Here is a 27,377-nt window from a genome sequence, read left to right on the forward strand (position 1 = left end):
AATCTGACTTGCCCATCTTCCTCCAAGGTAGTTTGCAAAACTGGTAAACCTCTGTTGTCTTTCATTTCTTGAAGATCCCAGTTTTAGTGACCCACCTTTTCCTGTTTCATTACTGATCATACTTCCTTACCTCTCTTTCTCTTTTCATGAAATTCGTATGTTTTCTGGCTACATTCTTGACAGTATGCTCGATATTGAAGTTTGAAGAAAGGTAAGTCTTCAAAAATGTACCCATTCTTTTGGAATCTATTCTTGCTGTGGTATGTCTAGTTGTATTTCCTAAACACTTGTTCCTTTCTTTAATCTTCATAATTTGAGTTTTGCTGGTATATGTTTTATTTCCAGAATTCTGAGCCTTTTCCAAATCATTCTTGTTTTGTTTTGCCTGTTTTAAGGAATTATTTCTTGTTTTTAGCTGATGTTATTTTTTTCATCATCTGTTTAAGGTATAATTTAAATTCAGTGTTAAAGGAATATTAAAGAGATATATTTAAAAGTCATTTTCAGATTGTAATACTGTTTTCATTTCCTATAGAGTAAATTCTTCCTTAAATTATAGATATTACTGGTTCTTCTTTTAACAGAAATATTCTTCTTTAAAGTTTTGGTTTGCAGACCCATATTTAAACAGGAGCCTCCTCTCTCTATTCTTATCCCTTATTTTTCATTAACAATTTTGTGGTTGTCACCACTCCAGCCTCTAGAACCACTCCTATATTGGTGGCTTAGAGTTTCCATCCTGCTTTGATACTGGAAATCTAGTAGATCCATTCAGTTGCAGATCTGTCTAGCATCTTTCAGCAGATCCCCATGTAAAGTTTTATGTGCTGCCATGTGCCTCTCTTTTTAGAGACTTAGCTTTATATTGAAACAAAAATACTATTAGTTTCAGAAGCAGGTTTTTTTTCCTTTTTCTTTCATAGGCCAGAAATTCTGTCCCAGACCTTCATTTTAAGCAGCACACCAGGCTTAAAACTCCCTTCTCAGGGTGGGGGAAGAATGAAAATAGGTGAAGGGAATATGAGTAAACTTACCGTGATAAGCACTGAGTAATGTACAGAATTGTTGAATCACTACATTGTACACCTGAAATGAATATAATACTGTACATTAATTATACTGGAATTAAAAAAAGAAAGTTCTTCAAGAAAAGAAATGAGTCCCTCCTCATTAGTGCTTTTAGCCTTCTTTGCCCATTACTCACAAGAGCTGAAATTCTACCTGTGCTTAATTCTGGCCTTTACTTCCAACTGGTTTACAGCTTTGGCCTTAGTTACTGCTTGCTTTGTGTTCTAATAACTTCTGTTTGGAGTCAGGACTACAAAGCTATGTATTTTTAATGATTTTCTCTTAAATTTCATTATTGCTGTGCTTATAGTGGCACAGGTAGGGGATTGTGGCCTTAAAATATGGCGACATATTTTGCCATGTTGACTTGAGTTATTTAAGATGGGGCAGTTGAACTTCATCTGCAAGCTATGTGGAGTCATTACACTTTTAGGAGAGTATGACCTGATAAGATTTTATGTTTTAGAAAGATAATTTCAGTAGCATGCAGTATGGATTTTCAAAAGGCCATATACAAGGTTGGGACACCTGTTTGGAGAATGTTGCCTACATGGTAGAGGGTCATGGGAGACCCAGGGTGTTAAGTGGGATAGAGGATATTAGGGTGACCAGGAGCAACTGCAGTGTATCAGACAGTACATCCAGTGATTCCTGAATGGCTTTCACCTTCAGGACCAGCCTTATCTCCTGATTGTAGTGCCTCCTGGCTATTTGGAATAGAAGATTAAACATTTGATTTTCCTGGCTTCTTCTGATCTTCATATCAGTCAAGTTGATGTTTGCTGGATACATGTTGGTATCCTGAATTACATGAAAGAGAAAGGATTAGAATGGACTTTATTTTTGAGAAAGAAACTGAGACTTAAAGAGGTTGACTTGAGTTTTGACAAAATAAGGACTAGAGCCCCAACATTTAAAAAATACTTTTTTTACATTTATTTATTTTTTGATAGAGACAAAGTACAAGTGGGGGAGGGGCAGAGACAGAAGGAGACACAAAATCTGAAGCAGGCTCCAGGCTCTGAGCTGTCAACACAGAGCCCGACATGGGCTCGAATTCACAAACTGCAAGATCATGACCTGAGCCGAAGTTGGACGCTTAACCGACTGAGCCACCCAAGCGCCCCTAGAGTCCCAGCATTTTAATTAATTGTCACCAATAACTTCTTGTGTCATTTTCTTCTGGTTTCTCTTTTACCAATCATACATACACAAGGGAATTACTGTCATCGCAAATTGGTATTTTTTTTCTGCCTCTGGGAACTTACAAGTTCTAATTCTTTGGGGGTTTTGTTGGTGGTGGTGGTGGTGGTGGTGGTGGTGGTGGTGGTGGTGATGGTGTTTTTGCTAAGTTGCAACTTGGATAATGATTTTTTTCTCCTCTTGCTTTGTGGTCAATTTCCTTTTGTTCTTATTTTCTCTGTCTAAAATGTTGTAGGTACATCATTCTCTTCCATTCCTTTCCTTCATTCTATCTTGTCCTCAGTGTCCCTGCTTTTCTTGCATCGGTTTACAGATCTTAAGGAAGTAGACATCAGGTCACACTGCAGCAAGTATCATCATGCTAGTATTCAAAAGAAAATAAGACACGTATCCTGTTCAGTGTGACCTTTGTTTTCCTGCAAAATCTAAATTTTATATGGCCCAGCAGTTTGAATGTGGAAAAAACCCTGAAAACATGGCTTTATGTTTTTCTCATTTTAAAAGTATGAGGCTAATACCTTCTTCTGTGCTTTTTTGTTACAGAGAGATACTACTTCAAAAATAATGTTTAATACCACTAAACAAACACTAAGAATATTAATAATGGTAATACTATTATTGATAATCTTTTCCTCCCAGAGAATACTTTAATATATCTTACTGAATTGCCTTGATCTCATGTTTACATCAGGTTTTTACATCATTTTGTTGCTGTGGAAATGATTCTTCATTAGAACTAACACATGAATATAGAAAAAAGCATCTGTAGAGGAAGGAGCAATTTTGAAATTACTGTCATTTCTCCACAGACAATCTCTGCCATATTTGGTGATATGGAAATACTCTGCTCTTATTTATTCATTCCCTGAAGAAACTCACTGAAGGCCTATCACGTGCCAGGCACTAAGCTAGGCACATAGAGGAAAATAAGATGGAAAGTCACTGTTATTAACTTTGCCTCTAAAATTCATGAGTTTTTTTTAATGCATAATATGCTTTCAATAGTATGAGTTCCTCCCAATGGAGCAGATTAAGCAAATTGTTCTTCAGATATCACCTAGTTAAAGACAGACTTCTATTTTGTTAATTTAGTGCTTAATCAGACTTAAGTGAAGGGTGTGCCTCATTCAAGCCTTCTGAACTTCTAATGAGCTGGTTTATGGTCTTTCTATTCATATCCTTTATTATTTTACAAAGCCTTAGTCATTGCACCCACTTCCTGGCTTAGGGTTCACAAACCAAAGAAGTCTAACTTTTTTTTTTTTTTAACCCTCTCTTCATTCCATAGCTGCTCTGTTTCCTTAAACATTTTCCTAGTACTCTGGATATTCTTTGAGCTCCAGATGACTCTCTTAAAATACAATCACCAGGACTCCAGGCCTCCCAGGGGTGCAGGAAGCATGGTATTCTACAAAGGACACTGCTTTCTGCTCTGTTGGCTCTGTCAACAGAGTGTGAGACTCCACAGTTGATTAGCCATTTAGTGTCAAGCCAACTCCTCATGTCTTCAGGAATATTCAGAACTCTGAGCATGTGGGTCCAATCATTCTTTTTTTCCCTTCCTGTATTAAATGCATTATCTTCATGTGGTCCAATTCAACTCCTTTAGGCAGTCCCATGGGATCTTGCAGTTTACTGTTTCTAGTGTGACTTTCCACTTTTCTGGAAAAACAACAGAAGTTTTGGAGGTTTTTATAGTGTCCCTCCATTTTGCAGATTGTTTCAAAACATTAAATAAGGACAGTCCATAAGCTAGTCACCATCAAGGATCTACTTTTTGTATTTTGTTCTTCCTGCCTGTAAGTTTTTATTCTTTTAGTGTTCTGTCTAGAAGGTGGGAGGTACTGGGCATGGAGCGGCAAGTCCCCTATTAGTGCCTAAAAGACTCGGATATTCTCCCAGAGGCAGTTATTGTGATTTCTTTGTTAAATGCACTTTGTTATGGTATTTGTCAAGGCTTTTGACAATCTAGGTGAATTGTATCCACAGGTTCTTCCCATACTCTTCCTTGCCTCTGTGCTTATTTATACCTTAAAGAATTTTGCAAAAGTTATAAGGCAGTATCTACTCTCACAAAGACACTTTTATTTTCTGCCATGACATATCTTTAACTATTTATGGATTCTGCACATTACATACATTTTGCTAGATTTTTCACTATGAAAACAAGATCCCACAGATTGGTGATTTGAGTTTTCCCCAGTGTGACCGTAAAGTTACCTTTTTATAGAGTAAACTCATATTAGGAATCTACTGGCATTTTCATCATAGTTCATATAGTTTTATAAGATCACTCAGGGCTTCTTGAATGCCAGTCAGTCTCAGTGATTTGTCTGTTTTTTAGTTTGTCTCTTAGATCTAGAACAGCTCAGTATTTAGCACTGTTCCTTCCTACCTGCTTCAAACAGCAGAACACACCCCGTGTCTGCCATAGCCATGGAGAGCAAATTTTCTCAGCCGTCTCTTCCTGGAGCCCCTGCATTCCTTCCGGACTTGCATCTCCCAGCAGCCCTCTCTGTATCTGGTTGTACCTCTTTTGATTGTCTTTCAACCTCTCCTCTTTCTTTCTTGAGCATTATTTTAATTTTATTCTAGTTTTCACAGATCCATCTTTTCCCATGCTTCCCGGTTTGTTTTTATTGCTGGTTTGCCACACAGTTCCTGTTTGTTTCAAGTTCCTAGTTCTTAGTTACAAGGATTTCAATAAAGTATTTTCAACAAAACCTCCAAGTCTCTTTTGAGGAGTTAACTTATTTAAACATAGCTTTGTTCATTTCTCCCATGGCTTAGGTATTTTTTCTCTTTAATTCCTTCCAAAACTGATACAGTATATGCTATTTGTGGGATAGAGACTAGACAAGAGAAACAGAGGCAAGGGAGGACTGAAAACAGTTGATTACCCAAATAACATGTTGCTTTGGTCTCTCCTGTGGCTTCCAAATACTTGCATATGCTAGTTGCCAGTGGGGTTCAAGCCTCAACTAGTTATTTGTCCTAGAAGCTTTAGTGGTAATTCTTAACGAACTCTTCCTGTGTGGATATTGAAACCTCTATTATTGCCACCTAAGTCCATGTTCTGGTTTCCCAGACTCATTCAACCCTTTCAGCAAGCTCTCATTTCTTTAAGATGATTTATAAATTAAAAAAAAAAAAAGATTAGCTATTTAGATCCAAGGGTAAGTACTTTGTTCCTACTTTAATGTTGGTAGTAGATAAATTCCAAATGTAATTATAGTAGACACAAAATGAAAGTAGTAATACTTTATAATAATAATGAAGACTATGAGATGTTTGCTGTGTTTCAGTCCCCTTATACCACAACTGAAGTAACTTCATTATTTTGTCTGTGTAGAGAACACTCCAAGTTACTGTAATCTGAGTAGCAACTGACAGCAAACATTAAATACACTAGTCGTCTCTGGATTAACTTCAACAAATATAGTTAATTCCTTGGTCTAATATTTTAAGGCTCTTGGTTAAGTACCTCTGATTTAAATAATACCTCAATTCACTCTTGTGCCATCACCCTTTGCCAACAGAGGGCTTGGGGAATGTTAGATCATTTTGTTTATGTATGATCAAAATAATACAGAATATTAAAGTTATAAAAATATAGGTATCAATGCTAATTTGATACTCATTTTGATTTGCATGTACAACTCTAGTGTATTTACATAGTTTTGATTCTTAGTCATTGAGGTCAAGAATGTATTCAATATTTCAGACCATAGAATAAAAGCATGTAATAGTAATGCTTTACCTTATATATATCCAGAATCCAGAATGGCTGATTAGAACTTGTTAATGGGCTGGGTATGGGTTCTGAGAGAGATTTATGGGCTTTTTCTCTCTGCTTTTTAAACTCAATTTAGTTAACAATAGCAACAATAAAAGATCCCAAACAGTTTCATCCATTTCTCCCACCCCTCAAACCCCATCTAACCTTCCTAGCCTCCCACCCCCCTGCCCTGTCCTCTTATAGCCACCAATCTGTTTTCTGTTATCTGTGAGCTTGGTTTTTATTGTTGTTGCTGTTGTTGTTGTTTTAGATTCCACATGTAAGTGATCATACTGGATTATTCTTTCTCTGTCTGACTTGTTCCACTTAGCATAATGCCATTGAGGTCCATCCGTGTTTTCACAAACAGCAAGATTGCATTATTTTTTATGGCTGAATAATCCAGTGTGTGTGTGCGTGTGTGTGTGTGTGTGTACCATAATTTCTATTCAGTCATTGATGTGTACTTAGGTTGTTTCCATTCTTGGCTATTGTAAGTAATGCTTCAGTGACATGGGGGTGCATATATATTTTTGAATTCGTGTTTTTATTTTCTTCGGATAAATACCCAGGTGGAATTGCTGGATCGTATGGTAGTTCTATTTTTAATTTTTTAAATTACTTTTTAATGCTTATTTTTATATTTATTTATTTATTTATTTATTTTGAGAGAGAGAGATAGAGTGCAAGCAGGGGAGGGACATCGAGACAAAGGGAGACACAGAATCCAAAGCAGGCTCCAGGCTGTGAGCTGTCAGCAGAGAGCCCAGTGCAGGCTTGAACCCACCAACCATGAGATTATAACTTGAGCTGAAGTTGGGCACCCAACGGACTGAGCCACCCGGGTGCCCCATTCTATGTTTATTTTTTTTTTTGAGAAACCTCCACTCTGTTTTCCATTAGTGGCTGCAACAATGCATTCTGTATTTCCACCAACAGTGCACAAGGGTCCTCTTTTCTCTCTTGACGTTTTGATAATCGCTATTCTATCCAGTGTGAGGTGATACCTCATTATGGCTTTGATTTGCATTTCCCTGATGATTAATAATTTTGAGGACCTTTTCGTGTACCTGTTGGCTATCTGTATGTCTTCTTTGGAAAATGTCTATTCAGATCTTCTGCACATTTTTAAATCAGATTTTTTTTTCCTATTGAGTTGTATGAATTCTTTATGTATTTGGGGTATCAGCCCCATATCAGATATATAATTTTCAAATATTTTCTCCCACTCAGTAGGTTGCCTTTCTGTTTTGTTGATGGTTTCCTTTGCTGTGCAGAAGCTTTTCAGTTTAATGTAGTCCCACTTGTTTTATTTATTTTTATTTTTTAAATATAATTTATTGCAAATTGGCTTCCATACAACACCCAGTGCTCATCCCAACAATCACTTGTTTTATTTTTGCATTTGTTGCTTTTGCTTTTGGTGTGAAGTCCAAAAAATAATCACCAACACCAATGTCAAGGACCCTAACAACCTGTGTTTTCTTCTAGGAGTTTATGGTTTCAGATCTTATGTTCAAATCTTTAATCCATTTTGAGTTAACTTTTGTGTTTGGTGTAAGATAGTGGTCCATTTTAATGCTTTTGCATATGGCTGTCCATTTTTCCCAATACCATTTATTGGGGAGACTGTCCTTTCCCCATTGTGTATTCTTGAATTCTTTATCACATGTCAGTCTACCATATGTGTATTGATTTACTTCAGGGGTCTCTATTCTGTTTCAGTGAACTGTGTGTGTTCTTATGCCAACACCATACTGTTCTGATTACTATAGCTTTGTAATATAGCTTGAAATCAGGAAGCATAATGCCTCCAGTTTTGTTCTTTCTCAATATTGCTTTGACAATTAAGGGTCTTTTGTGGTCCCATACAGATTTTAGGATTGTTTGTTTTATTTATGTGAAAAATGACAGTGTAATTTTCATAGGGATTATATTAGATCTGTATATTGTTTTGTGTAGTATGAACATTTTAACAATATTAGTTCTTTCAATCCATGACCATGGTAATCTTTACATTTGTGTCTTCTTCAGTTTCTTTCATCAATGCCTTGTAGTTTTCAATATATAGGTCTTTCACCTCCTTGGTTGAAATTAATTTTAGTTCTTTTCTTCTTTTTGATGCAATTGTAAATGGCATTGTTTTTTAAATTACTCTTTCTGATAGTTTGTCATTAGTATAAATAAACAATGGATTTTTGTGTATTGATTTTGTATCCTCCATTGTCACTGAATTTGTTTACTCGTTCTAACAGCTTTTTGATGGAGTCTTTAGGGTTTTCTATATATAATATGTCATCTGCAAATAATGATAGTTTTACTTTTTCCTTCCCAATGTGGATAATTTTTATTTCTTTTCCTTGCCTAAATGCTCAGGCTAGGACTTCCAATACTATGCTGTATAAAAGTGGGGAGAATGGGCATCCTTGTGTTATTCCTGATATTAGAGGAAACAGTTTCAGCCTGTCACCATTGAGTATGATTTTAGCTGTGGGCTTGTCATATATGGCCTTTATTTTGTTGAAGTATGTTTCCTCTTTACCTGCTTCGTTCAGTTTTTATCATAAATGGGTATTGAATTTGGTCAATTGCTTTTTCTTCATCTTTTGAGATGGTCATACATTTTTATCCTGCATATTGTTAGTTTGATGTGTCACATTGACTGATATACAGGTGTTGAACCATTCTGGCATCTTTGGAACAAATCCCACTTGCTCATGGTGTATGATATTTTTAATGATCATTAAAATTAGTTTGCTAATTCAGTTTGCCAATAATTATTGATTTATTTACATCAGTGTTCACCAGGGATATTATCCTTTATTTTATTTATTTATTTTGATGGCATCATTGTCTGGTTTTGGTATCAAGATAGTGCTGAATTTGTAAAATGTATTTGAAAAAGGTTTCCCTGCTTCTGTTTTTTGGAAGTGTTTGAGAGGTATTGGTATTCTTTGAATGTTTGGCCGAAATAACCAGTGAAGCCATCTGGTATTGGACTTTTGTTTTTTTTAAGAGTCTTTGATTACCGATTCAATCTCCTTTTTATAATTGGTCTACTCAGATTTTCTGTTTCATCATGATTTAGTCTTGATGGGTTGTATGTTTCTAGGAATTTATTCATTTCTTCTAAGTTGTCTAGTTTGTTGGGGTTTAATTGGTCATAGTAGTCTCTTATGATTCTTTTTCTTTTCTGTAGGTTTCAATTATAACATCTCTTTCATTTCTCATTTTATTTGAGCACCCTCTCTTTTTTTTCTTGGTGAGTCAAGTTAAAGGTTTGTCAATTTATCTTTAACGAAGAAGCAGCCCTCAGTTTCATTGATCTTTAATATCATCTTCTTGTCTTTTTAGTCTCTATTTCATTTATTTCTGCTCTAATCTTTGTTATTTCCTTTCTTCTACTAGCTTTGTTTTTGTTCTTTTTCTAGTTCCTTGAGGTCTGAAGTTAGGTTGCTTATTTGAAACTTTTCATGTTTCTTCAGAAAGGCATTTATCACTATGAACTTATAAGCCTTTTAGAACTGCTTTTTCTGCATCCCATACATTTTGTTATGTTACATTTCCATTTTGTTTCTCTCAGGGTATTTTGTTTGTTTTTTTCTTTTGATTTCTCCTTTTACCCGTTGGTTATTCAGTAGCATGTTGTTGATTTGCCACATATTTGTGAATTTTCCAGTTTTCTTCATGTAATTTGTAGTTTCATTCCTTTGTGGTCAGAAAGGTGTTTGATATGATTTTAATCTTCTTAAATTTGTTAAGTTTGTTTTGTGGCCTAAGGTAGGATCTCTTTTAGAGGAGTTTTTCTTCTTTAACCACATTCTAAAGTATTGATACTGTCACTACCACTCAATATACAGCAGACATTCTTTCCTATGCCATGACTCCTTCAAGTAGTCTGGTGAAGCCTATACATATTCTCAGAGTAATGTTTTTGAAAAGCATAAAGCAAAACAGTTAGGGTTACAAAGGAAACTAATTATATTCATATGCTAATATTATAATTATTAAAAGCCAGGCTTGTGATGTAATAATGTGATGTGATACATTATATGGCAAGACCTGAAGTCACCACTGTGGCTTCAAAGCAGTGATGGGCACAAGTGATACTTTAAGACCTTTGTAGCAACTATGCTGTGGTATAAAAATGTCTTGAATATCCATTGGTGAAAAAGTCACATGTGGTGCTATTATTACCAAGGATTTTTGCTTATATTCAAAATTGAAAGAAATTGTCAATTTCAGATAGAATTTGCTAGAAATGAAAGTGTATATTTTTCTTATCCAGATCTACATGCCTCCTTGAATTCTAACCATGGACCTTGTGGACCTTGGTTTAGTATTCCAATGTAATTACTTTCATGTAGTAAGCTTGTATTTCTGCTTATTTGTAGAGAATCTTTGTAACTTTTGCTCTTGAAAAATTGGATAGTTACTTCTGGTATTGTTTTTTCATACAAAAATGATTACAGGTTTTTCTATGTTTATCACCAGCTGATACAACTCTGTAAACTGGAAAACAAAAAGATGTCTGCTATAGCTGATTTGTGATAATTGGAGTCACAAAGTATTTTTAAATTAAGATTTTCTACAAAACCTAGAGACATAGTTTAATTGTTTTCTTTTTTTCAACTTGTGGTCTCTCTTAAATGAGAAATCAAGAAAGGTTTTAAAGAATGGGGCCAGAGATTCTTGGAGATACAGAATTTGGCAAAGAATTGTGACCAAGGTGTTATTGCTGAAGTGGGGAACAAAAACTCATGTCAGAAATGAAGATTTTCAAACTGAAAGAATTCAAACTGAAGCTGTCCTGGGACAGCTGAGCTTCCTTTTGGTGTTAGTAAATGGGAAGAGTGATAAGATTTAATAAGGTATTGCAGTGTGGTTGACCTTCCACAGCAGGAACTGTGCTCTTCAAGAAGGCAAAAACGTTAGAAAACTCTATGAGTAGAATACCATATATCTTTTCTATTCTGATTAGAAAAAGTTTCAATTTGTCTTGATGGTAAAAATATGGTGTGAAAAAAAGTTTATGTTAGTCATTCATTCATTCATTCATTCAACAAATCTAACTTGGCTAGTAAGCAATAGGAATGACACATGGAAAAGCCTGGTCCCCACACTGTGGGTAGTAGACAGAGACAAAAGCAGTATGGTGCTGCCTTGACTCTATCAGAGTTTTTTTGGAGCATGGTGCATCTGGGGATTGTTACCTTGTTCTGTATAATGAAAGTTCTGATTCCCTCTGAGAGTCCTTAGTCTACTTTGAGGATTTCAAAAACTTATTGGAAACTACATATTAATTTATATTGGACATATAAAGGTAAATAAAGATATCACATTTGTTCAGTCTGGCAGGAGTGTATCACTTCAATAAAGTAATGCCCTTATGATTATTTGGTGTTCCAATTTGTAGTTATAAAAGGTTTTGAACAAAAATACAAGTGCAGTGAATAAGGAAAAATCATATAAAATCAGGTTTATAAATGTGAGTAATAAATGTTTCTGATCTGGGCCTTGGCTGGGGGCAAAAAAGATGCATCTTGGACTGTAGTGCACAGCGAGAAGCCCTTGTTGAAATGATGCTGCTCCTCAGTTCTTGAACCATTGTTCCTCCTCAGTACCTGCTAAACAAACTACAGGCTGGCATATAAGACCTTTCCCAGAATGACTTCTACTGGTGTTTACAAAATTAGTTCCTTCTGTTTCTTGTCCTTTCTCCATCTAAACTGGAGGCTTCTTGTTTCCCAAACATGGCCAGTGCATTTTCCTTCCTTTTGCTCATGCTGGCCCATCCATTAGATGGCTTCATACCCCTCCATCTACATTTGCTTATGTAGGCCATCTCTTCGCTGAGCCCTTTTTGATTTGTCCTTGTCATCTCTGCTCCTTTAAGTCTATATCCCTACCTTGTTACAAACATTTCAGCCATGCCTGTCTTAATTCCTATTGCATTCATTTTGTAACCTCTTCACACCTCTTACTTTTTCTTTTTCTTATTTTTTTTCTTTTTCTTAGAGTACAAGTGGGGGAGAGGGGAAGAGGGTGAGTGAGAGAGAGAGAGAGAGAGAGAGAGAGAAAGAGAGAGAGAATCTTCTCAACCAGGCTCCATGCCCAGCACAAATCCTGACACAGGGCTCGGTCCCACAGCCCTGGGATCATGACCTGAGCCAAAATCAATAGTCAGATGCTCAACTGACTGAGTCACCCAGGAGCCACCACATTTTTTTCTGATCTGTACCCATAAGACAAGTGAGGAATACAGGGGTCTGTTTCTTTACACCTTTGTATTTCCTATAATCAGGATATGTTGCCCTGCTGCTTGGGGACGGTGCTTCTAATACAGGAGTGCACCCTCTCTAGATCCCCTCAAGGAAGCCCTTCCTGCCCACTGACATACAATTCTTCAGAATCCATACTTGTTTCACTCTGTTAAAACAGATTTACTTCTAGTCCCAGCTGCTAAATAAATGCCAGCTTTGCTGGATTTCTGCTGAGAAAGGCTGATTCATGATGGAAAGTAATGTTTTATTGTTGTTCTCATTGGCTAATAACTCTCACTTGTAGATTCAAAGTCTTGAGGAGTAGTAAAACAGTGCAGCTGCTTGTGTGGTCTTAGGCATTTCCAGCCTACTGGTATTTTGAGCCTCCTATGTCTCTAAAAGCAAATGTTAGAGGAAGTGTTCTGGTCTCTGGTTATCTTTTTCAATATATAGTTCTTTTGCCACACCAGTCTTTTCTCTGAGGCAACATTTTTATTCAGGAAACTTTGGCTCATTCATTGAGATTTTTAAAATTTCATGTACTTCATATGTAAAGTTCACTCCATTATTAATTGTAAAATAAGGTCATTGAGAAATTACATGCCTAAACTTCAGATTTAGTGCCACTGTATTCATTCAAATAATGTTTCTGGAGCACCTTCTGTGTGACAGGAACTCTTCTAAGTGGTAGGAAGCCTGGGGGAAAAACACCAATAACCTGCTGTCCTCAGAGAGCTTACAGGCTGGCTAAACAAATGAAGACACTTAGAGTCAAATGTGTTGGGTACTCTGGAGAGATGTCTGCAGTGAGAGGATGGGTTGGAAAGAACTGTTTGCTCTAAATGGCAAGGTCAGGGAAGGCTTTGTGAGGGAAAGAAGAGAAGGTAGCCAGCCAAGCAAATATCCAGAGGCAAAATATTCTGAGTTGAGGGAAGAGTGAACACCCAGGCCCTGAGGTAGGGCTTACTGGGAGCATTGAGGGACTAGTGGGGCTGGCATGGAGGCAGATAGGGAGTGAGGTTGGAGAGGCCAAGTCATGTTGGACTTGGAGGCTGCAAACAACATACATTATAAGGGTATACGGATAGCCGAGTGGTCTCACGCTACACCTACTACAAATAACTTTGTGTATCTTTAAATTCCTCTATAAAGTTTCCTTTGTGTTTCAGGTGAAAAACATTTCTGACCTCATGTATTCAATTTTGGTGATCATTTTTAATAGGTAAAAATGGCAGCACTGCAGTCACCGTCATTTTGGAAACCAATCTACTAATTGGACATAGTTCATGTTCTCTTATAATAAGCTAATATAAATAACATTTTAAATGTCATCATCAACACAATTTTCTCATCCTACTTGGTTAGAATGCCCACTTCCAGCTCTGCTCATTTTTCGTGTGGTTATAGAATGGACATGAATTTATGATAACCTTGAAGAGGAATAAGGTGGTAGAATTATCATTATTATTTGCTTTATTTAATGCGAAATCTAGCACAGTGAACCCAGACCTGCAGTATAATAGTCTGATACAATTATAACAGTTCTAGAATTTACATTCCAATCTGCAGTCTATGTAGAATTGCACTGTAAACCTTCAGTTCATGTCTGGATCCCACATAGACTTTTAGGTGACCATTTCTAATTTTCTTTTTGTTTTAAGTGAGGCCACAATTTACCACTGATATACAAATGAGGATAACTGAGGATATCTGTTTATGTCTTTGAATGTTGAGAAGAGCAATTTTCTTTATATTTGTACTTGAATTAACTATTTTCTTTTAATTTTAAATACTTCTCTGGTTCTATAAGGCTTTACTACTCTTCTCTGAGACTGTCCTAATAGTGTGTTACAGATGAGGATATCCCACTACAAGATCTTTGGACATTTCAATAACCCATTTCTCCTACACCCACTTCATTGATTATAGTCTAAGATGGTTCTCCTTTACTCTGAATTCTGCCTCTTTATATAGTGTAGTATTTAACCATTAAACCTTTGTTTAATAATTGTTATACTAAAGCTTTGAAATTTATATAGAATTTTGTCCATCTTGCTCTTGGAAATTTTACCTATTTCAGTACTGTGAAATTACCAACCCTTTCTATCATTCTGGTAGCCTGTTTTCTTTTCTACTAGTTTTTGGGTTTTTTTTTTTGTATTTTTATTTTGTTATTTGTATATTTGACATTTAAATTCCTCATTTGTTTACACGCTGTCTTCATTCAACAAATACCATGCCAAGCAACGTTTCAGTCTAAGGGATACAATAGAAAAGATAAAATCCTCGCCGTCAAGGAGCTTACATTTTGATGAAGGTGATAGAAAATAAACAAGTAACAGATAATATATTAAAATGAAGAAGAAATGAAGCAGCGTGGAGTCCTGGGTAAATATAAAGATGACAAAGCATTGGGTGTTTTAGATACAGAGGAAGGCAAAGAAGCCCTTTCTAAGGGGTGACATCTGAACAGAGATAAGGGAAGAAAAAAGAGAGATAGTAAAGAAGGAAGAACACACACACATAGAAGGGACACAAGTGTAAAGGTTGTAGGCAGGAGTTGGCACTAGTCTGGGGACAGCAGAATGTCCAGAGAGGTAGGGTCGTTAGTGAGAGAAAGCAGAGTAGGCAATGAGATGGAGAAGCACTTGGGGGCCGGGTGGGAGGAGGACTGTGGTTGAACTAGTAGCTGCTCAGGTGCTGCTATAGTCCTGGTGGAAGGTGATGCAGCTTTCATAAGGATGCTGCAGATGGTAGTGGGGAAGGTGTTATTTCTGTGAATTCTGAAGGACAAGAAGGGCATCCATGAAACCTAGGTTTTGTCTCAAGCAGTAGGTAAATGGGTATCATTTGCAGAGGAGAGGCCAAGGGAAGAACTTTGGCGACAACATCCAGAATTCTGTTTTGAGCCAGTGCAACATGAGATGATATGAAGCCTGTCAAACAGATGGGAAGAAATGGGGGGGGGGGTCCTATAGCTCAGGTCCAGGCAGGCCTGGAGATGGACCCTTGGGGTCCTAGGCACAGTGATGCTAATGTGAAACCCAGACCGAGTGAGACACCTCACAGTGGGTGGGAAGGAGCCACAGGGCCAGAGTGGAGATGGTGGGACAGCACAAGAGCCCAGGAAGTTGTGTCAGTGAAGTAGAAGAGAATTAGAAGAAGGTAGGGCTCCAAAAGCCAAGTGAAGAAAAAAATTTTAGAAGGGAAAGGTAGGGACTAATTTTGTAGGCTTTGGTTTTTTATCAGTCTTATTTTTTTGTTCTCCTTATTAGATAAAATAAGTTCCTACTGTTAACAGAGTCTCCATGCCTCTGAAAATGCAGCTCTGTTCGTGATCGGAAGCATACTCCATATTCATCCTGTAATATTGAGGAAATATGGAAGAAATAATGATAAACTTTTTTTTTAATTATTCACTCTTGGCCCCAAAATATAACTATGATTTAGTTCAGGGTGCAGAAAGCTCTTTCTGTAAAGAGCCAGTTAGTAAATATTTTCGTTTTTGTAGAATATATATTCTGTGTCTCAGCTACTCAACTCTGCTGTTACAGTGTGAAAGCAATCATAGAAAACACATAAATGAATGCATGTGGCTGTGTTTCTATAAAACTTTATTACAAAAACAGGTATAGGAACAGATTTGGCCTGTAACTTTCCAGACCCCTGATGTTCTGGTGTATTTCAGAATCGTACTTGTAACCATGAGAGGTTTATCAAGCTACAGAGGAGTAGTCTGATTTTTTTTTTTTTTTAAGAAAGCCAGTTAATTTGTTGCTCTATATTATAAAACCTTGCGGACAGTTAGATTTTATTAGCCAATCATATTCTTCAGCATTTTGAACATTAAACATATGCTGAATTCTTGATGGACTTACTAAAAAAATCTGTACGGAACCATCCTGCCCTATAACTCCCACTCCCCTGCCATATTTACTTTCTTAAGCCTAACTGCTTTTAATTCTTTTGGACATGATTAATTGGATATTCTAGCACAAGAAAAGCTTTTTGTTGTGCAGAATCTCCTTATCCTGTGTTTCAGAAATAGGAGCATATATATACACAAGGACTTCTGCTTCACTGTGAATATAAAATACAATTATGTAATATATATAACTTTCCTGTAAGTATAGTATGTGGCTTCAACACTTGCCTTCAGCCTTCTGTGCCTCAGTTTTAGTGTTTACCTGTTTTAGGATTAAACATGTATATGCAAGATGTTTAGAATGATGTCTGCTCAATATTGAGTATTCATATGTCAGCTTTTCTTTTCATATAGCTGTTTATATAATATGTATATAAATGAAAAAAAATAGCCAAAGAGAAAAAAATATCCAACATTGTCTTGCCCTTCGTACTTGACTGATCCCATCAAGACAGATTCCAAATGTGATTGGATATTAATTTATACATAAAAAAAGATTTAAGTATTGGCTTGGCTGATATGTAGAAAGGATCTTAAAGATCATCTGGTTCATGGGTTTTTCATCTGCATTTCATGAATCGTTAGAAACTGTAGACAACATGGCAACACTCTGCATGTATACCTGCACACATGTACATGCATACACAGTTGCACATATGTGCATTTCTGTGTCTTGCCAGAGTCTGAGGCTTTCATTGTGTCCTCACAGAGTGAGTCTCAGAAAGGCTGAGCACTGAGCACCATTCCAGGAATGGAGACCCAGATTTGCTGTTCCTGACTTTTAGTGTGACTTTTATCAAGTCATTCTCTGTGAACCTCAGAACTGGTTTCTATTTCTCCTAGAATTGTTATAAAGCTCCAACAAAAGCATTTTTGAATTGTAAAATGTCCTATAAATGTATAGTGGTGGCACTATACTATAAGAAAACTAGAGCCAGGAAGAGTGGTTGAGTGGTCTGCTCAAGAGCCCTGACATCCCCATCTTCTGAAATCCACTCAATGAACTATACCCTCAAATTGGAGCCACAGCTTTTTTTTTTTTTTTAGAACAAAATGACCCAATTCCAAGACCATTCAGTGGAAAAAGAATAGCCTTTTCAGCAAACAGTGCTGGGACTTGACATCGATGTGCAAATAACTACTTTGGACTTCTGGCTCACCACATACATAAAAATTAGCCAAAACTAATTGAAGATCTAAACATGAGAAATAAAACTATAAAACTCTTGGAATAAAACTAGAAGTCTTTATGCTCTTGAGTTAAGCAAAGCATTTTAAGATATGACACCAAAGCACAAACACAAAAGAAAAATTAGATAAATTGGACTTTTATGTTTCTTAGGATACCATTAAGAAAGTGAAGGTGTTTGTATACCTTAAATTTACACAATGTTACGTGTCAGCTACCTATCAATAAAGCTGGGGAAAAAAGTAAAAAGACAATTACAATCCATGTATCTGGTAAGAGATTTTTATCCAGAATATATAAAGAACTTTTATAACTCAATAATAAAAAAGATAAATAACCAAACTTAAAAATGGGCAAAAGATCTGAATAGACATCTCTGCAAATAAGATGTACAAATGACCAATAGGCACATGAAAGGATGCTTAACATCATTAGTCATTAGGTAAGTGCAAATCAAAACCACAGTGAGACATTTGTGTGGAACCACGAAAGAATCCTAATAACCAAAGCAAAATCTTGAGAACAAAGCTAGAGGCACCATGATGCTTCCTGATTTCAAGAGGTACCATACTTCCTGATTACGAGCTGTCATATAAAGCTATTGTAACCAAAACAATATGGTATTGGCATAAAAACAGATGCATAGATCATTTGAACAGAACCAAGACCCCTGAAATAAACCTATACATAGATGGTAACTAATTTATGATGAAAGAACCAAGAATGTATAATGGGGAAAGGACAGTCTTCCTAATAAATAGCTTTGGGAAAACTAGGCAGCCATATACAAAAGAATTAAACTGGACCACTATCTGACACCAAACACCAAAATTAAATAAATTAAAGACTTGAATGTAAGACCAGAAAGTATATAACTAGAAAAACAACAACAACAACAACAACAACAACAAAAACAACGACACAGGTGGTAAGGTCCTTGACATTGGTGCTGGTGATTATTTTTTGGATTTCACACCAAAAGCAAAGGCAACTAAAGCAAAAATAAAATAAGTTGGAGTACATTAAACTGAAAAGCTTCTGCACAGCAATAGAAACCATCAATAGACTGGAAAGGCAACCTACTGAATGGGAGAAAATATTTGCAAATCATATATCTGATAAGGGTCCAATATCCAAAACAAAGACTTCAAGCAACTCAATAGCAAAAAAAAAAAAAAAATCTGATTTAAAAATGTGCAGATCTGAATAGACATTTTTCTAAAAAAAAGACAGATGGCCAACACATACATGACAAGGTGCTCAATATCATTAATCATCAGGGAAATGCAAATCAAAACCATAATGAGATATCATATTGTACCTGTTAGAATAGCTATTATCAAAAAGTCAAGAGAAATCAAGTGTTGGTGAGGATGTGGAGAAAAGGGGACCCTTGTGCACTATTAGTGGGAATACAGGAATGTATTGGTGTAGCCACTGTGGAAAACAGCATGGAGTTTCCTTAAAAAATTAAAAATAGAACTACCGTATGATCCAGCAATTCCTAAGGAAATGAAAACACTAATTGGAAAAGGTAGTTACATCCTCATGTTCATTGCAGCATTATTAACAGTAGCAAAGATATGGAAGCAACCTAAGTGTCCATCGATGGCTGAATGGATAAAGCAGATGTGGTGAATATATACAATGGAATATTATATTAAGAAGGAAAGAAGGACATCCTGCTATTTGTGACAACATGCAAGAAACTTGAAGGCATTATGATAAGTGAAAAAGGACAGACAGAGAGATAACTACTCATGATACTACTTTATGATCTCATGTGTATGTGGAATCTAAAAAAAAAGTAAAAGAGAAAACAAATACAGTCATAGATACAGAGAATAATTTGGTCATTGCCAGAGACAAGGGAGTGGGGTGGTGGACAGTGGATGAAATGGGTGAAGGTGGTCAAAATGTACAGACTTGGAATTGTAAAGTAAATAAGTCATGGTGATGTATAGTGTGATGACTATAGTTAATAATGCTGTATTGTATCATTTGCAAGTTGCTAAGAGACTAGATCTTAAAAGTCATCATCAAAAATTTTGTAACTGTGTGTGGTGTTGGATGTTAACTAGACTTGTGGCCATTTCATGATATATGCATATACCAAATTATTATTGTACACCTGGAACTAAGATAATATTTTATGTCTATTATACCTTAATAATAAAAAAAACCCACAGTGATATACAACTTCACACTCTCTAGGATGTCTACAATCAATAAGACAGACTATAATAAGTGTTGAGTAGACTGTGGAACATTTGGAACCCTTATTTAGTGCTGGTAAGAATGTGAAATGGTGCAGCCACTTTGGAAAATAATGTGGCAGTTCCTCAAAATGTTAAATGTTGTATGCAAATGACACTACCTCTAGGTACATGCCCAAGAGAAATGGAAATATGATATGTGAAAGAAGCCAGTTATAAAAGGCCACATGTTATGATTCCATATGTATGAAACATCCAGAATAGGTCACTGCATAGATGCAGGAAGTAGATTAGTGGCTGTGGGGGTGGGAAGGGAAGATGGGCAAGAGATTGCTAATGGGTATGGTGTTTCTTTAGGGGATGATGAACACATTCTGGAATTAGATGGCGGTGATGAGTGCATAATGCTGTGAATACTAAAAACCACTGAGTCGTAAACTTTAACAGGGTCAATTTTATGGTATGTAAATTTTATTGTAAGAAACTGTTACTTGAAAAGTGTAACCCCAAATTGTGCTTTCTTGCCTATGAAAGCTTGGGAGGAAACATACTTTTATCCTATTTAAAAAAAATTTGGGGGGCGGTGCCTGGGTGGCTTAATCGGTTAAGCGTCTGATTCCAGCTCAGGTCATGATCTCACAGTTCATGAGTTCGAGCCCCATGTCAGGCTCTGTGCTGACAGCTCAGAGCCTGGAGCCTGCTTCAGATTCTGTGTCCCCCTCTCCTCTCTGCCCTGCCCCTGCTTGTACTCTGTCTCTCTGACCCTCGAAAATAAATAAACATGTAAAAAAAATTAATAAAAAAATAAAAATAAATTTTTTAAGGGTTTATTTATTCTTGAGAAAGAGCACAAGCAGGGGAGGGCCAGAGAGAGAGGGAGACACAGAATCTGAAGCAGGCTCCAGTCTCTGAGCTGTCAGCACAAGGCTGGATGTGGGGCTCGAAGTCACAAACTGTGTGAGATTATGACCTGAACCGTAGTTGGGTGTTTAACCAACTGAGCCACCCAGGCACCCCTACTCTTATCCTGTTTTATCTCACGTCTGCCATGTGAATTTTACTGACAGGCCTAGATGACATGCGTTTAGAGTCAGGTCTGTGGTCACCAATCGCCCAAGTTCCCTAAAGACAGACTGCACAAGACTGCACTTTGTGCCCAGGTGACACTCAGGACTGGCAGCAATGAGGGCCGGTAACCTCACTCACCTCAGAGAGGGGTTTTTCCAGGTGAAGATTGAGGTCATTCACCAGGCAGCAGGGAAGCATCTTTGTATTGTGCCCAGCTGTTATTGGCCTGCAAATAAACCAGTGACAAAGATTTTCATCATTACTATTTGGGGACATTTTAATATTAGGTTAATTTATATTTATTGTGCTTAGAAATAATTTAAGAAAAATAATATATCAGTCACATTTATTTTTAAGAACCATCCTAAGGAAGCGCAAAATATTTATTCCTTGAAACCTCTTTTTGGAAATCATTCAATTCTATACATTAGTACTTATTGTATTTAATGTGCCTCAAAATTAAAAGATTATGTATGCATGTGATATGCTAAAAATCTTGTATCTTAGTTAAAAATTAAAAAAATAAAACAATCTTTTAAAAAATCAACTGTGTCCAAAACACATATTCTCAAACTTCTCTGCATAAAAGTCAACTGGGATTGACTCATTATAAATGTGGATTTCCTAGGATTCTACCCCCAAGAGATTGGTTCATTCTGGAATTTTAGAAATACCACAGGTGATTCTGAGGAGCAAGGGTTTGCACTTTGAGAACCACTGCCATAGGGAATTCAGCCTAGAATTAGGAAGTAATATGTGTGTTTAAAGTGTTCTTCACTTTACCATGGATAATTAATAGATATTTCTTAAGATATTTTTCAGTCATTTGATGTTAGAATAGATCACATTCATACTCTTATTCTGCTATTAGAAAATATTTTTCCATGATTTTTATTTTTATTTGTTTCTTTTTTTTAAATTTTTTAATGTGTATTTATTTTTGAGAGAGAGAGAGAGAGAGAGAGAGAGAGAGAGAGAGAGAGAGAGAGAGAGAGAGATTGAGCACAAACAGGGTAGGGGCAAAGAGAGAGGGAGGCACAGAATTCAAAGCATGCTCCAGGCTCTGAGCTGTCAGCACAGAGCCCGACCCGGGGCTCGAACTCACGAACTATGAGATCATGACCTATACTAAAGTTGGACACTCAACTGAGTGAGCCACCCAGGCACCCCTCTTTTTCTTTTTTTTAAATTTTAAATCCAAGTTAGTTAACATATAGTGTAATAATGATTTCAGGAATAGAATTTAGTAATTCATCTCTTACATATGACACCCAGTGCTCATCCCAACAAATGCCCTTCTTCCACCCAACACCCCACCAGGAACCCTCAGGTTCTTCTCTGTAGTAAGAGTCTATTATGGTTTGTCTTCCTGTCTGTTTTTATCTTATTTTTGCTTCCCTTCCCCTATGTTCATCTGTCTTTTTCTTAAATTCCATATTTGAGTGAAATTGTATGATTTTTTTTTATAAGCATAACATTTCTAAGTAAGTGAAATTGTAAAATGTGTTTGTTTTACCACCGTCAGCATCTGTGTTGCTGCTAAACATTAATGTAACACTGTCTTCACCTGCTATTTCCAGATTTCTTTTGACTTGGCTGAATATACTGCAGATGTTGATGGAGTTGGCACTTTGCGGCTTCTGGATGCAGTTAAGACCTGTGGCCTTATCAACTCTGTGAAGTTCTACCAAGCCTCAACTAGTGAACTTTATGGGAAAGTGCAAGAAATACCCCAGAAGGAGACAACTCCTTTTTATCCTCGGTCACCATATGGTGAGAACGCATGGGTATAAACTTGTACATGTGCCATGTTCTTTTGGCATGGTCGTGCGTGTGCTTCTGCTTTAATTCTGTTCCTTTCTCTCATCTGAAGTCATTTGAGTGTGAGATTAACACTCAGATTGGACTAAGTGAGCAGACATTGAGAAGCATACCTTTATACACTGCTAACTACAAGTATTTGCTACCATTGCCTCCAGGGTGAAATTACCACTTCACTTCACCAATCCATGTTCATTCAGTCTTCCATACAGATCACTTTGAAAGGAAAATTAGGCCCACATGACTTTTTTTTTTACTAAACTAACTGTTGTAAGATTTGCTGAAGTGATAGATTTCATTTCATGTTTTTTATTTTCCCAACGGAAGTTTCCCTGGGTTCAGATATTTAAAAACAAACGAACAAAAAAACCAGGTCTATTATATCTTATATATTTTTTAAAAAAGAGTATTCATGGAAGACTTTAGTGATAAAACTTCTAAGCATCTAGAATATTAAGATTCCTTTTTTTTTTTTTACTTTCTAATTCCTTAAAACTAAGAAAATGGGAATAAGATCTTAGGTCAACTTGATATATTGCATACTATAGTTGAATCAGTTAGATTATGGAAGACAGAACTGTGGCTATTACAAAAGTAAAAAATTCTTAAATATTTTCTTGTGCACATGATTAACTGGCAAAGGAACCTTTATTTTGTCTTTGGCTTTCATTCAAATTTTTTTCTATCTTAATGTAATATAAATTATAGTTTTTGCAAGTTGTTACTTATTTAAGATGAGTGAAAATCACTGTCTTTTATAAGGAGACACCATCATTTATAATAATTACTGTCTTTTATTTCCTCTTAAAAAATTGTTCAACAGGGGCAGCAAAACTCTATGCCTATTGGATTGTGGTGAACTTCCGTGAGGCATATAATCTCTTTGCGGTGAATGGCATTCTCTTCAATCACGAGAGTCCTAGAAGAGGTCAGTAAATATGTTAATGGACAAGAGAATTTCAGACTTTTACAACAACTAAAAAAGTTGTATGTTATATTCTGTATATGTACTGTGCAGACTGGGGAAAACTTCACATCTGCTTTTAACTACAATTGACCCTTGCACAACAAGGTTTTGAACTGTGCAGGTCTGCTTATACAGATTTTTTACAGTACACTACTGACAATGTGTTTTCTCTTATGACTTTATTAATAATATTTTCTTCTATCTAGCTAAGTTTATTGTAAGAATACAGTATATAATACGTATAACATACGTATTATGTTTACACATATAATATGTTGACACATATATTATATGTGTATATATATATATGTTTACACATATAATATGTTGACACATATTATAAAATATGTGTCAATCGAATGTTTATGTTATTGGTAAGGCTTCTGGCAACAGTAGGCTATTGGTAGTTAAGTTTAGGGGGGAGTCAAAAGTTATATGCATATTTTCTACTGCATGGAGGGTTACCATTCCTTACCTGTCTGCATTGTTCAAGGATCAACTATATTTTGAATGTCAGAAGTGATAAATGAAAAAATACAAATCCAGACTTAATTATTTAGTAAGTTTGCTAGGTTTTTTATTCAACATGAAAACTGAACACTGTTCTAATTTTACCATTTTCATTGGTAGGTCTTCTCAAGCACATTTTCTTTCTTTTTTTTCTTTTTTTAATGTTTATTTACGTTTGTTTTTTTAATTTTTTTTTTAACGTTTATTTATTTTTGAGACAGAGAGAGACAGAGCATGAACGGGGGAGGGTCAGAGAGAGGGAGACACAGAATCTGAAACAGGCTCCAGGTTCTGAGCTGTCAGCACAGAGCCTGACGCGGGGCTCGAACTCACGGACCGTGAGATCATGACCTGAGCCGAAGTCGGCCGCTTAACTGACTGAGCCACCCAGGCGCCCCAATGTTTATTTATGTTTGAGAGAGACAGAGACAGAATGCGAGTGGGTTAGGGGCAGAGAGAGAGGGAGACACAGATCTGAAGCAGGATCCAGGCTCCGAGCTGTCAGGACAGAGCCTGACATAGGGCTCAAACTCACGAGCTGTGAGATCATGACCTGAGCTGAAGCTGGCTGCTCAACCGACTGAGCCACCCAGGCACCCCACAAGCACATTTTTAACCTAAATATTAGGAAGTTTCAAAATGAATGGAAAGGAATAAGTAGTAAACTAATGGTTGTTTCTGGAAGTCACTCTTACTTGTGTAGACTCAACTTGTAGAATCCATATATTTTTTTACTTTGAGTCAGTTAGATGTCAATATTCTTTCTTTACATTCCATTGAAATAGACATCCAGAAATTACCATGCTTCTAGAGTATATGTTAAAATAAATTTGAAATCAGTTCTTGTATTTAGAATCATCACTTTTTTTCAGAAAACCATATTTGTTTGTATTGCCTTGTTTGCTTCTCATAAGTTTCTGTTGAAACTGTTAGCAACATGCTGGCTTTTCCGTTGCAAATGTAAGGTTTTAAATAAGAAAATGTGTACTCTTATCATTATTTCTGATTTGCTGAAGCATGAGAAATCTTTATAAAACTTGTATACTCTTCACAAAATGATAATTACCTGTACAATACAATTCTAAGAAGTTTTATGAAATTTCACTATCCTTTAGCCTTTTAGCTTGAGAATCATTGAGACGTCCAGTCCTAATTTGTTTCATTCAAGTCCACCAACTAATGCTTATAACTTTTTCAGTGAAATTTTATGTGACTGTATAGCTACATAATTAACCTATAAGTCATGAGGAAAGAGTAAAGTGATAGATTTATAAAGGTATCTTTAGCATCAGTACATTTTTATTTTATGATTGCATAAGTTAAAAATTCCCATGATGGGCCATTAGAGCATAAGAACCCAATCTGTCATGTCTGTTGCTCCAAAAGAAAACAAAAAGCAGCCAGAAAAGTTTCTTTAATTAATTTTGTGGTTGTGGATATTCTTAGTAGAGGGAAAAGGAAAAGGAAGATCGTAGCTATCCTTGCTCACAGCATTTGGTGTGCGGGATGCTCAAGGCATCTGTTCAGTAAATGATAGTCCCTCCCTCTTTCATCCTAACTATGTTGATACCCATTGTTTGGGTTTTTGTGCTTTCCACCCCTCAACTTTTCCACCTGAAAAACAAAATAAATAAGTAAAAGTCAATTGTTTTGGATAGGTTAGGATAGGGAAAAGCATTTTTAGTTGCAGAATGAAAAGATACATTAAAATATAACTTTCCCTCAGAAAAATCCTCTATTTGCATATCTTATAATGAGAACTAATTTTTGTCTTTGTCAGTGTTAAACACTTTAAAATTTTTTTATTTTATTTACTTTTTTTTAACATTTATTTATTTTTGAGAGAGAAAAAGTATGAGAGAGAAAAAGTATTTTTGAGAGAGAAAAAGAGAGGGAGACAGAGGATCTGAAGCAGGCTCCATGCTGTGAGCATAGTTGAGCCAAATGTGGGGCTCAAACTCCTGACCTGAGCTGAAATCAAATCTGCTGCCCAACTGACTGAGCTACCCAGGTGCCCTAAAAAATTTTACTTTAAAATTAATAACTTCTTTCTTCCCTTTCATTTCCTCTCACTGACTCCCAGCTCTGTCCTCAGGCCCACTAAAGCTCCTTCAGAAACATTTCAAGTGTCTTTATCCTTAAACATACAGAAAGGGTTATTCTATATGTAATATTCTACATCTAGGGCTTTTGTTAAATATTTGTTAAAAACTTGATCTTGTAATATACACATTCTGTTTTATTATATACCTGAAAATCAATATTTCATTTTTTATTTCATTTAATATCAAATAATGAAGAATTATAGGGGTATATGTAAAAATGATATAATACTTATTAAGATTTCTAATAGTTAATACTTAAAGCATTTTTTGAATTTGAAAATTAATTTTCATATTAACTTGGTCCTACAATACTATTATCATTTTCTCACAATTATTATTTTTATTTATTTATTAACCTTTTCCAAGGAGATTCTTTGGAATCTACCATTAAGGAAGTCTTCTTCCTGTGTTTTATTTTTGAATCTTCAGCTTATAAAACAATACCTCTGTGCTAATAAAAATTCAATACATATTTTTAAATGCATGAATGAATAAATGAATGAATATCTCATGTTTTAGTAAAACTTTACTGAGTTGAAAGCTAGGCAGTCTGAATTAGAGAACAATAGGAATTTATGTAAAAGTTTTAAATAAATATTCTTTTACTTATTTCATGTATAAGGGTAACCAAAGGCTAACTATTCTGAAGTAAAGATTAACCCTGACATACTTTAATAAATAGATAAAATTCATTTCTAATTAATAATCTTAGTCTGTATGCCTATAATTGCTATAGTACTTTAAGTTTGTTTTCTTAAGTAGGTTTAGTATTTATACCTCAGTCCTCTTTTGCCCTGTTATCACAGTGATCAAATAAAATACTTTTTTTTTAATGTTTACTTATTTTGTTGAGAAAGAGTGTGCCAGGTGGGGAGGGGCAGAGAGAAAAGGAGACAGAATCCAAAGCAAGCTCAGTGCTGTCAGTTCAAAGACTGATATGGGGCCTGAAGCCAGGAACCATGAGACCATGACCTGAGCCTAAGTTGGACACTAAAGTGACTGAGCCACCCAGGTACACAATACTCTTTTTTTAATGCAGTGGTAAACTTCAATCTAGTCCTAAGGTATATATCCCAAATGCCCAACTAGTAGAGCCCAGACTGATGCAGCCTTTTTGGGGTATGTGCTTTTTCTCTAATGAAAAATAATGACCAAGGCACCTTTTGACTACAGGAATAGTATTCTATGGGAATTTCTAACTTTAAAAAGTATGAATGAAGAATTTTTCAGTATAAAGATATTCTAGACCAGAATTTGGCAAATA

At 35.9% G+C, this 27,377-nt stretch overlaps 1 protein-coding gene across 3 annotated transcripts in view; it reads left to right on the forward strand.

Moving 5' to 3' along the window:
• Positions 1–27,377, forward strand: part of GMDS (GDP-mannose 4,6-dehydratase) — a 629,071-nt gene that overhangs the window by 267,737 nt on the left and 333,957 nt on the right. For all 3 annotated transcript variants that reach the window (XM_045057196.1, XM_045057197.1, XM_003985853.5), the window contains exons 5-6: positions 22,291–22,483; positions 23,355–23,459. In XM_045057196.1, the coding sequence (XP_044913131.1) occupies positions 22,291–22,483; positions 23,355–23,459 (298 nt within the window). The remainder of the gene's footprint in view (positions 1–22,290; positions 22,484–23,354; positions 23,460–27,377) is intronic.

Source organism: Felis catus, chromosome B2 (assembly GCF_018350175.1).
Source record: "Felis catus isolate Fca126 chromosome B2, F.catus_Fca126_mat1.0, whole genome shotgun sequence".
Classification (NCBI taxonomy): domain Eukaryota; kingdom Metazoa; phylum Chordata; class Mammalia; order Carnivora; family Felidae; genus Felis; species Felis catus.